The following is a 12,752-nucleotide window of genomic DNA, read 5'->3' as shown; positions in this document are numbered from 1 at the left end:
CTCCTCTAAGCATCACATCCCCAGCACCTGCCTTAAATACCTGATCACAAATGCTTTAGTTACTGCCAAACAACCGAGCATCCTGACCAGGGCAGGTCTTTGCCAGTATTCAGCATGGGTGGTCAGCAAAAGAGAGAAGTAGCAAACAAAAAAAAAAAAAAATGAAGCTGGGTGTTGGTAAGGCTCACACCTAAAATTCTAGCTACTCTTGAGGATGTGCTCTAGAGAATCAGTTTGAAGCCAGCCCAGGCAGAGACTCACAGAGTCTCCATCTGCAACATAATCAGAGAATATAGGGTTGGAGTTCAAACTATTGTGCGAGGAAAGAAAAAAGCTGAACACAGTTTTGAAACATAGAAATAGGTATTACAGGGACTGGGAAGGTGGCTCCCTAGTAGAGCACTTGCCTTGCACGCATGAGGCCCTGGGTTCGATTCCTCAGCACCACATAAGCAAAAAGAAAAAAGCCGGAAGTGGTGCTGTGGCTCAAGTGGTCGAGCGCTAGCCTTGAGCTGAAGAGCTGAGGGACAGCACCCAGACCCAGAGTTCAGACCCTAGGACTAGACCAAAAAAAAAAAAAAAGAAAGAAAGGAAAAAAGGAAATAGGTATTACAGAGAAGCTTCCTAAAAGGCAGCTCAACCCCGCCCCCACTGAGCCACCTTCCCAGCCCAGGCTTTTGTTTTTTAATTGAAAGAGGTCTTCTGGATACAACACCGTCATCAGATACATGATTTGCACATATTTTCCTTCATTCTGTGGCTTAGTTTTTCACTTTGTTGCTATGCTTTTTTGTTGTCGGTGGTGGTAGTCATGGAACTAGAACTCAGGGCCAGGGTCTATCCCTGAGCAATTGTGATCAAGTTAGTGCTCTACCACTTTGAGCCACAGTGCCACTTCTGGTTTTGTGGTGGTTTAATTGGAGATAAATGTCTCATAAACTTTCCTGCCCAGGCTGGCTTTGAACTCCAATCCTCAGACCTCAGCCTCGTGAGTAGCTAGGATTACAGGCATAAACCACCAGCACTTGGCTGCTAATGCTCTTTTATGAAATCCAATTTAACAGATTTTTCTATTTTACTGCACTAAGCTTGACCCTTTACAGTTTAGTTGAAACAGTGTTCTCCTAAAGTCCCTGAGTACTTTGTATAGAAGGCTGCAGCTGATAAATACATAAAGAAATAAGGGAGTAATTTTAATCTCTTGGGATCATTAGTTCTTGGTATCCATTTTATTATGAAAATAACCTTTTTCTTTAACCCTATGTGTTTAGAATCATCTGAAATACTATGAGAGCAGTGCTTTCTTTTTGTGCTTCCACACCTCGTTAGTAAAGAATAATCGGTGAGGATATGATGTAATCCAATAGAAACAGCTTCATCTTCCATGTCTGTGTATAAACTACAGTGGCAGGTCTTTTTTGCCCACTGTCCTAACTACATTTACCACAAATACAAAGAACCCCTTGAGCAACCATTTCAAAACCCCAGTCATGGGATGGTGTGTAAGTTAAAATGCAGTTACTCAGATCTTAGTGATGAGCAGTTCCTCCCAGGGAAGTCTACATTTGCTCAGTTCCTGGAATATGGCAGGTCCTGAGGGGGTGTGGATGTACTATGGTAATACTGAAGGAAGATGTGATTCATCGAGGAAGGCTTTAGGTGGCCTCAAGCTAACACTGGCACATTTACATCTAGGACAGAAATGGCAAGGCCCGATAAGTATTAGTCTGAAAACCATTAATTTTATAGACTCCCATTTTAAAAAGTTTTTCTAAGAACTGGGCTTCTAAAAAGTGCCAGAACTCTTCAGTTCTTCAGAGAGAGGTCCCAGGAAAGCCCCTGGGAGCAACTTTCCCTAGAGAAGGAATGTGAGACTTAGAGAATTCCAGGGTTTCCTTACAAAAACAAATTTGGGAAAAGGGCAGATGAAGAAACTCTAGCTCTTAGAGACATCCAGAAATGACATATAATTATCTACTTCACCTGATGAAGAACCATCCATTAAACCACAGTCCTTCCTTTAACTCATTACAGCAGCTTCTGCCATAGCAGTATTAGCCCCTTAGTTGTCATTAGCAAGCCATAGGCAGGACTTACTTCTTCCATGTTCCTCCCTGCAGGTCTGAGGTCAGTGTTTTTTCCCATGGTAGATAATTAGTCATGAGGTAAATACATAAGAATATTAAGGAATATTAATTATCTAATGGAACACAATAAATGTTTGCTTAATTTCTTCCTGCTCTTAAGCTGAAAAAGAGAGATTAGGATACTGACTCTAAACTTTGCATTCTCACTAAAATTGGGACTTCTGTTGCTCTACAGCATCATTATGTGGAATATTTCAAAATTGTAAAAAATGTGTTTCACGGGAATTTACCGCCAAAAAGAAAGCTTAAAATTGAAAGAATTGTAGTCCATTCGCTTCACAGTAAGTGCTTTGGAATTGAAGGATGGGACCTGAGGACGAGTGCTCCCATTCTTTGAGAGGGTTTTGCTCGCGGTTATGTATATAGATCATCATAACTTCTAGCTGTCTTAAGTTTCCCCACACATGAACTCCTCTCTGGAGCTACCCACTGGGCAGGTGATTCATAGCTATGATAGCAAAGACACAATGCCTACATGCCTCTTCATATTTATTTAAAACTGTGTGTGTATGTGTGTGTGTGTGTGAGAGAGAGAGAGAGAGAGAGAGAGAGAGAGAGAGAGAGAGAGAGAGGAGAGAGAGAGAATGCTAGCACTTCAGCATATAGAAATAAGAGCTCTCTTTTTACAAAAATCAATTTTTGATGATTCTTTCTTGGTTTTGTATGGTGTATTCACATCTATACCTCAAGGAGGGAGTATGAAGACTATAGAACTTGAGGGATAAAGGGTGAAAAAGGGCAGCAGTGGAGCTCACTGGACACAGATGAAAGTGAATTATACAACTTGTGGGTGGAGAGAGAGGAAGGGACTTGGAAGAGAATGAGGGAACAGAGACATTGTACAACAGGAAATGTAATCATTACCTGATTCCTGTAATTGTAATCCCTCTGTACATTACCTTTATAATAACAATAAAGTAAATTAATGTAAAAAAACAAAAGAAATAAGAGATACAGACAGGCACTGGTGTCTCACTGGCCTCTGATCCTAGCTACATAGGAGGCTGAGATCTGAGGATCACAGTTTGAATCCAGCCCAGGCAGAAAAGTCTGTGAGACTTTTCAATTAGCCAGTGAAATAGTCTGATGTGATAGATTTAGCTTGAGCAGGAAAGGCTAAGTGATATCACAAGACCCTTATTGACACAAAAGAAACAAAACAGTATTTTATTACTGAGTTTCATTACATACCTAATATATTTGTGGGTAATTTCTGCCAATTATAGACATTTTCATAGTTTGTTCAAACTGGATGTAACTAATTCCCTTGGAAGCATGTTGGGACCAATGTGTTTGCATCTGAAAATTAAGGTATCTATGTCACCTCCAAGAGGTGGAATTAGCCAAGTAAGGAAAGCAAATGGAGCTTAGTTTCTGGTTACAGGAGCAAGTCTCTTTCTAAACAAGAGTGTTGTATTGTATGACTTTTCTGTTAGCCCTAAAATAAAAGGTAATGGCTTTTCTTCCTATCCTTAGGCTTTACCTAACGCATAATGAACTGGATAATCTTCATAAACCCAAAATATGTGGGTTTTATCCCACTGATTTTGCTGTAGAGATCTACTTTGAAGAGTAGTTACATAAACTATTCTATTTTGGCACACTATCTGAGGCACCACACCACCGATGTCTAAATTCATGATACTTTATATTTCTGTATATATTAAGAAACCACTAAAAAAAAAGAAACCCACTAAATAAACTCTATATCAAAGTATCATTAATGATTTTGTTTTGTTTTGGTGTGGTGTGCTAGCATTAGGGCTTGAACTCTGCATCTTACTCCTGGCTGATGCTCTACCACTTGAACCATACTTCTACTTCCAGATTTCTGATGGTTAATTGGAATAAGAGGCTTGAAGATTTGTCTGCCCTGGATGGCATTGAATTCAATCATCTAGATCTTAGCCTCCTGAGTGGCTAGGATTATAGGTGTGAGTCAGTGAGGCCCAGCTTCACTGATGTCTTCTTGAAAGCATATACTTCACATAGTCTCCCTCTTGTATTTAATTTGAGAACACAGCATACAGAAGAGCAGTGGGGATCACATGAAAGAACTCTGACATAGCTTAAAGCTATCTAAAAATTGTAATCCTACCAATACCTATGGACTCCCATGTTTTTACACAAGTGGTTAACATTTGTCATTTCTGAAAACAGAAAACAGATTGCTTGATTCACAAACTATTCCTATGTCAGACTGTCAGGAAAGTTTTAAAGCTAAAGGGGAGAGATGTTTTACAACTTACCCCTCACCTCAATACCACACATGACACAAGAGGCTTATGTGACAAACCATCTTTGATTAGACACACAGACGAGGGAGGACAAAAGGACTTTGAGAAACAATTATAAATCTCATTAACTTCTGCTTTTGTGTAACATCAAAAATGAATACTCTAGAGTTCTTATTTGAAAATTCACTACCTTTGCTCATAACCAACTTCACCTAAGCCTTGGTAACACTGAGAAGGGAAAGACATCTTTCCAAACACTGGCTAACCCCATGAACACACAGTCATCATTACTTTCTCGTTAGTACAGATTGGTACTTTAAGTACCTTACTTACTGCCACACTATTTTAAGGCCATGATTGCCTTCAAAAAGAGTTCTATTTTAACATGACTGGAATGATGTCCTTACTTGAATGGTTTTGCTTTTATTAGCATTGCTTCACAGGGCCACCTTCTAAGAACCAAGTCACTAGGTGATTACAATCATTGTGCAAATATCAGGATATCTTTCCACAAATGGCCACAGCTATGGTGTCACTAGGTAATAAAAGCTCACAGAACCATCATCATGCATGGCCTCTCACTGACAGAAACATCATGCAGGCAAGGTTGACTCAATTCTCAAGCCCCTACAATGCAGAAAACACACTCTGCAAAGAATTCATAAAGATAAGGGAAGTATTTGGAGCAGACCATTCCAATTTAGCAACCTTATAATCAGCACATTGACCACTTGGAGCACAATGGTCAGGGAAGTCTGCCAATTACCAATGTGGACTTTTGTAACGGAAATATGGATGCCAAAGTGACACAGACAGGAGCTCAGAGCCCTGTGGGATGGAAGATGGGCACGAGCCAGCAGCCTGAAAATACATCAGGCAGCCTACATCTCTCTGTCCCTTGGTCTCCCTATCACCAATATCCAGAAAAAGGGTTCCAACAGCCAGTAGAGCAGCCACATCAAGGCTTTTCCTTCCCCGCCCTGAATCTGACTCCTCTAAAGGAGAATGCTCTCAAGACCCTTCCACAGTATTACTCCCTTTAATCCCAGTAACAGAATTGTGCTGTGGCTCAACATTTAAAATTCAAGCAGCAGTAATCCAGTCAGACAACGAGGCAAGCTTAAGCAACCAGGCGGTAGAATAGCTGGTTAAGTAAAGTCTTTTTCAATACTAGTGATAAGGGAAGCAATCTCTCATTTTTAAAAACCTTCTTTTAGAAATAAGAAGGTTATAGATGAGGTTTCTCTCCATGTCAAGACTCATCCAAATTTCTGACAGTTACAAGTTGCCGCATTTTTTTTCTGGTTTGCACACTTAAAACGTTTGCACCTCCCATGTTTGTGGATTGGCAGAAAGCCATGGAAATAGCCATACCACCAAGAGCACTGGGGAGGCTCAGGCTGACAGGTCTGGATTGGCTTTCTACTGGAACTCCATAGAGCAATCAGAATAAGCAATGGACAATGGTCTGCTGTTCATGGATCCTCTGCTTTACAAGTTCTGCCAGGGCTTGGTTGGGTGGCTGGGCCGAAGGCCTGGACTTGGTCAGTGTTCCATATCTGTTGTTGCTTACCTACCCAGGCTGTGTGAAGCATGCAATGAGTAAAAAGGCACTTTAAGCACTAATGCCAGAGTGAAGGATTTTCCTGGTGGCCCTGCTGAAGTTATTCCATGGCCTTGGTTTATGTCCTACCGAGCTCTGCTGTCACTGGGAGAGCAATGCAGGGTAGAGAGGCTGCAGAACCAAGTCTTCTCTGCTCAGAGGTCCTTCTTACACATTGTCACATTCTGCCCTTTCCTGTGGCCATTCCCCTTGCTACCTGAGAGATAAAAACTTTCAGGAGACTTTCTCACCACTGCCCTTTCCTTTTTTGCCAGTACTGGGGCTTGAACTCAGCGACCGTGTACTCAGTAGGCTTTCCCTGCTTATAACTGGCACTCTACCAGTTGAGCCACACCTCTAGCCCAAATTTTTGCTAATTAGAGATGGATTCTCCCAGACTTTTCAGTCCCCACTCAGCCTCCTGAGTAGCCAGGATTACAGCCATGGGCCTCCAACACCCAGCATATTGCTTTTACTAATTGAAGATGTGATAGTTAATGCACAGTGCCAAAACTCTTCAGTTCCTCAAAGAGAGGTCCCAGAAAAGCCCTTGTGAGCAACTTTCTGTAGAAGAGGAATGTGAGACTTAGAGAATTCCAGGGTTTCCTTACAAAAACAAATTTGGGAAAAGGGCAGATGAAGAAACTCTAGCTCTTAGAGACACCCAAAAAAGACATCTAATTATCTACTGCAGCTAGTGGAGGTCTCTTTCTCCCATGATGAGGAACCATCCATTAAACCACAGTCCTTCCTCTAACTCATTACAGCAGCTACTACCAAAGCATTTTTATTCCCGTAGTTGTCCTTTCAGTCATAAGCAAGCCATAGGCAGGACCTGCTCCTTCCATGTTCCTCCCTGCAGGTCTCAGGTCAGCGCTTTTTCCCATGGTAGATAATTAGTCATGAGGCAAATACATAAGACTATTAATTATGCAATGGAACTCGATGTCTGCTTAATTTTTAACTGCTTTTGTCATGTTAAATCCACTAAAATCGAGGCTTCTGTTGTTTTACCACAAAGTCATTACATTCCATATTATGAAATGAAAAACATACATAATTGGAATTTACCACCTGAAAGAACCCTCAAAATTACAAAGATTGTAATTTATTCAATTTAAGGTAAGTGCTGTAGAATTGAGGGACAGGACCTGAGGATAAGTCTTCCCACTCTGAGTTTTTCTCATGGTTATATACATAGATGGTCATAACTCCTAGCCATCTAAGTTTCCCCACACAGGAACTCCTCTCTGGAGCTGCCCACTGGGCAGGCAATGTGTAGCCATGTCAGCAACTCTCTTCTTCCTTTGCCTATTTCCACTTGAGGGTAGGGCTCCATCCCCTTGCTTTCTGTTCTCATGGCTCCCAGTCTCAGCTCAGTCTAGGCCTTTCAGGGTTGGAGCCTTTAGAGGTGAGGAGACCCATGAACCCTTGAGATACTTTTCTGGACCCACTTCTTCTCTCAGCAGCAGTGTCCCTGTATCATTTTTCTCATCTAGTCCTTTTTTTCCTAATCCACCCAATCTTTCTTTTCCCTCTTCCCTCCTCCTCCTAAGCATCACATCCCCAGCACCTGCCTTAAACATCTGATCACAGATGCTTTATTTGCTGTCACATAACTGAGTCCCCTGACAGGATAGGCCTTATGCTAGCATTCAGCATGGGTGATCAGCAGAAAAGAGAAATCAGTGCATAGGTTTTTAAAAAGCCAACTCCAAGCTGGGTGTTGGTAAGGCTCACACCTAAAATCCTAGCTAGTCAGGAGGCTGAGCTCTGGAGAATCAGTTTGAAGCCAACCCAGGCAGAAAAATCTGAGTCTCCGTGTATAACATATCCAGAGACTGTAGGGTTGGAGGCATGACTCAAGTGATGAGTGCCAGCGACGCAAGCTAAGCAAGCTCAAGGCTCTGAGTTCAAACTCTGGTGCCAGGAAAGAAAAAAGCTGAAAACAGTTTTGGAACACAGGAATAGGTACTACAGAGAAGCTTCCTAAAGAGCAGCTTGGAAACTCTCCCCCCCTCCACCTGAATCTCCATGAAGAGTGATGGGTAGGAAAAAGTAGTGTTTTACCAGAGTCCTTTAGCTACTACCAAGATGCTGCCTACTTCCAAAGAAATAAGACTGCCTGTGTTTGGCTTCTCATCCTTGCTGGGATGATAGGCACCCATGACCATGTTGACAGTTTTCCCTCTGGGCTAGCTCACACTGTGATCCTCTCAATCTCAACCTCCCAAGCAGGTAAGACTAAAGGCAAAAGCCACCAATACCTAGCTGCTCTAGTTGTTTTGGAGATAGGGTCACACATTTTTCCAGGCTAGCCTAGAAAAATGGTGAGAGAAATTATTTCTTTGGGGCTAAGGATCTACACAAGTAAAAGAAAAAGGATGAGACAGGAAATTTTCACCTTCTTCCTTCTTTTTAAATGATAAAATACATTTATGTGTCTTAAAAGTTGTTGAATTGTGAGGAAAATCAAGGGCTTAAGCCAACATTCTTGTCATGCAATAAGAATTTGATTTAGGCTGGGAATGCGTCTTAGTGGTAGAATGCTTGACTACCATGCATGAAGCCCTGAGTTCGATTCTTCAGTACCACATACAAGGAAAAAGTCAAAAGTGGCACTGTGGCTCAAATGGTAGAGTGCTGGCCTTGAGCAAAAGAAACTCAGGGACAATGCCCAGGCCCTGAGTTCAAGCAGTTTTAGACAGACAGAACAGGTAAACTCTTTAGCAGTGGTAATCAAACCTTTACATTTAAATTTCTAATAATTATTTCTAAATTTGAGCCAAGGGAAATAAATCCCAAATTCCTGATGCCTTTCTTTGTAAGCCAGATAACTTGATTACAGTGTAAACAACTTTATGTATTTTAAAAATACCAGATTTTCTAATTTTAAGTTAAAAAATCTTTAGAAAGCCTTTTCATTAAAGTTCCTCTTTAAAACAACACAGTAATTCTTTAAGATCTTTGGTAAGTGTACAAACTCATGACCTTTTTGAATTTTAATCTTAATTTACCCAAAATATTTTTCATATTCTGACAGTTTTTCTTAAAAATGTTCACACATACACACACTTATACAGATCTTAAACCACGCAAAAAAGGAAAATCAGTTGTACGTACATTTTGTCAAATTTTTAGTGGCAAGAGATCTTTTTTACTGCCAGTCTTATATTCTTGCAGATGACAAAGATTTAAGACAAGATTTTTAACAAAGCACTTGCTGGGACATATTTTTTTGGGCTTGTTTGTTTAGCCAGGCATATTACCATTGGCCTTTTGAATACGCTCAGTTGGAGGAAGGTTGGGTGGGGGTCACCTGAAACTGGCCTGACACTGTCTCTTAGCCAATTTTAGACAAGAGCATTTTACAGCCTTTTACACTGCCAGGACCAGCCAAATGTCCACACGAGGCTCACAGCCATCTAAACCCTCACCTCTCCTCTGGCAGCCTCCACAGGAAAAAATGCAGCCTACGGCTTATAGAGGACCAAGCCAGCATGCAACCTTCCATGCCCCATCTCTTGACTGCAGCAACACAGGGAGGGAGACATAGCAGGTCTATGACAGGGCTAGAGGCTGGAACTGAATCCCCAGAGATGTCCAAATAACAAAAACACAAGGATCCGCATTTAAAACTAGTATCCAGACTCCATTGCTGACATGGCCAGGGCCATGGGAATAGACAACTATGGCAGGGCCTGTCTTGTGAAGGACCCAGGGAGAGGGCTGTCAACCCAAAGTGGGGGTAAATAAGCTTACAGTACTTATTCTGATGCGTTAACTCTTTAACCTGTTTTCAGGCCAGCATTTTGCTCGTTAATTGCAGATGAACTCCCCAAGATATTTGGGTAGCTTCAGATTGTTATCCCCTATTCTCAGCCTCTGAGTAGCTAGGGTAATAGATGTGAGACCGAGGCATGCTCATCCATCCCAGATTATGCTGAAAACACAAACAAGGAGATCACTGAATAAGCCAGCAGAGACTAAAGCATGACTCCAAATGTGCATCTAGCAAGCAGGATTCTGAGTTCAAACCTCAGTACTTGAGAGAGGTGGTGGTAGAGACAGAAGAGCTGGAGATTTAGGTCAAGTGACTGAGCACTTGTATAGCCTGCACAAGGCCATGGTTTCAGTGGTCATGACTGTAGAAAAACAATGGGATTTCAGCTACATAGTGCAACTTAATTTTCTCTTTTTCATTTGTTCACAGTGACATTTTGGTCCATTGTGATAAAAACCTGAATATTGGGTAAGTTGTCTTCTTTAGTCATCTGCAGGGTAAACCATTTTGGAGTATGACAACAATTGACAGAATACATGATGACCTATCAAAAAGTGCACCTGGTGATTTTCAGTTTTGAAACTAATTAGAAAAATGATAGAGCAGGTCAGAAGAGACTTGGACATGGTCTGCTGTGAATTCAAGGACTGGCAGCCACAATCCTTGGAGTATCCAAGTGCATGTATGCAACTCATAAAGAGCCAAGGGATGTGAGTCCCTTTTAGAAACAGGCAGTCCTACTATTCTGTAGATCTCAGGAGAATGGAGATCATTGACTCTGGATCAGTGTTTCACTCTCCAGAACTCAGTAATCCTGAAGGCCCACCATCACACAGGAAGAGAGTCCTGCTTCTAGCCTGCTGCTCCTCATCTGTATCTGACAGGCCAGGAAAGGCAGCCATGATTACTTCAGTAAGGAGGGGATAGAGCAGATAGGAAGCAGAAGATTAGGTGGTAAGTGAGGTTTGAGTTCTTGTGAAGTTGAACTGAATTTATAATTAGTTAAACAGCAAAAGGACATTAAACATTTTGTCAGGTTTACTAGGAAACCAATATTCTTTCTAAATGTGCCATCCTTAGGCTTGAGCTCAAGGCATGAGCAATGTCCCTGATTATATCTGGCATTCTACAACTTCACCCACAGCTTTACTTCCAGCTTTTTTGTTAGTTAATTGAAGATACATGGACTTTTCTGTCCACACTGGTAGAAACTGTGCCCATTAGATTTCAACCTCCTGAGAGGCTAAGATTACAAGTTTGAGCCAGACTCCTGGCCTAGTAAAGAGCAATTATTAAATTCTGCATGAAACCTTTGTTTAATATAAAAATTCCTTAGAAGCCTCATTCCTAGGAAAAGACAGAAATGCCCCCCTTTCATACAACTAACCAACTTATTAGTTTTAGGTAAATTGTACATAACATTGGTGAAAGTTACCTGGTATTTGACTCTGTATATTTTAATCCTTTAGCACAGAGAAAAATGAGCCAAAGGAGCTTACATTGGAAGATAATCCAGAAGACCTTATACTGGAAGATATCAAAAGGTGAGATGCACCAACAGAGCTTACACTGGAAGGTAAGCCAGAAGATCTTACAAGAAGACATTAGTGAAAGGTGAGATGCTTCAACAGATCTTACACAGGAAGGTAAGCCAACAGAGCTTACACTGTAAGATAAGCCAACTGAGTATGTACATGAAGATATCAGTGAAAGGTGAGATGGGCCAACAGAGCTTACACTGGAAGATAAGCCAACAAAACTTACACTGGAAGATAATCCAACAGAGATCACCTTGGAAGCTAAACCAACAGAGTTTACACTGGAGGATAAGCCAACAGAGTATATACTGCAATATGTCACTGAAAGGTGAAATGCATTCCTATGTGTATATATACATGTACATAAAGATACACATATTCAGCCAGATTTTCTGGCAATTGTATCAAAAGTTTGAGCATTACAACTATGTCTGTAACATTCCTTTTCCAAGTTAAATGAATGAATGAATGAGAAGACAGACTATGCCATTTCAGTAAGCAGCAAAGAAAACTTTTAGAAAACTATCAGATAGCTATTTGAATTGGGGAGTATATGTTTTGTATGACTGCAGTAATAGATTATTACAAGCAAAATTGTTCACAATTTATCTTACAACCCTAAGGTTGTAAGAAGTCTCATGTTAAAATTTCTGTGTCATTAGCTCTTTATCAACTATGAAAAAGAATCTTTCTATAATTCTTTTTTACCATTTCCCTATTTGTTGGCATATAGACTCATTCTCTAGCTCTCTGCCTTTTTAATCATTTTGTTCCAGTCTTGGGGCTTGAGCTCAGCAGTTGGACACTAACCTTGAATTTGCTTTGCTCAAGGATAGTGCTCTTCCCTTTGAGCCATAGGTTTACTTCTGGCCAGGTCTAAGTTTTGGAGTCCAGAAACACTGGGATATCCTTCCCATCAAGCCATATTCCTCAGATCTCATCTTACTGAGTTGGTAGGATTCCAGGCATAAGCCACCAAATGCCCAGCTCTGCCTTATTTTGAATGTAAACCTCTTTAGGGACGTTGGGTGCTAACTTTTTTTTATACTCCTGGGGCTTGAACTCAGGGCCTGGGCGCTGTTCCTGAGCTTCTTTTACTCAAGTCTAGCACTCTACCACTTGAGCCACAGTGCTACTTCCAGCCTTTTCTGTTTATATAGTACTACGGAATTAATCCCAGGGCTTCATGCATACTAGGCAGGCACTCTTAATACTAAAGCCAATTCCCTGCTCCTTTTTTTCCTTTTTTCTTTTTTCTTTTTGCCAGTCCTGGGTGGGGCTCAAACTTAGGGCCTAGCCAATGTCCCTGAGCTTCTTTTACTCAAGGCTACCACTCTACCACTTAAGCGACAGCACTACTTCTGGCTTTTACTTTTTATGTGCCACTGAGGAATCAAATGCATCAAACCCAAACTTCATGCACTATGGGCAAGCACTCTACCA

At 41.2% G+C, this 12,752-nt stretch overlaps 1 protein-coding gene across 4 annotated transcripts in view; it reads left to right on the top strand.

Annotated features, from left to right (window-relative positions):
• The window catches only part of LOC138812190 (phosphatidylinositol 3,4,5-trisphosphate 3-phosphatase TPTE2-like), a 34,861-nt gene extending 23,253 nt beyond the window's left edge, over positions 1-11,608 (top strand). Inside the window, exons 9-10 of one of the 4 annotated variants that reach the window (XM_070000185.1) lie at positions 10,201-10,239; positions 11,241-11,608. In XM_070000185.1, the coding sequence (XP_069856286.1) occupies positions 10,201-10,203 (3 nt within the window). In that variant the 3' untranslated portion in view covers positions 10,204-10,239; positions 11,241-11,608. Of the gene's footprint in view, positions 1-2,322; positions 2,429-3,623; positions 3,823-10,200; positions 10,240-11,240 lie in introns of those variants that run through there. The other 3 variants (XM_070000182.1, XM_070000183.1, XM_070000184.1) reach the window with 3 other exon arrangements.
• The last annotated feature ends 1,144 nt before the right edge of the window (positions 11,609-12,752 follow it).

Source organism: Dipodomys merriami, unplaced genomic scaffold (assembly GCF_024711535.1).
Source record: "Dipodomys merriami isolate MVZ:Mamm:240054 unplaced genomic scaffold, mDipMer1.0.p SCAF_56, whole genome shotgun sequence".
Classification (NCBI taxonomy): Eukaryota; Metazoa; Chordata; class Mammalia; order Rodentia; family Heteromyidae; genus Dipodomys; species Dipodomys merriami.
Note: the sequence above shows the minus strand (reverse complement) of the source record. Positions and strands in the feature narration are given on the sequence as shown.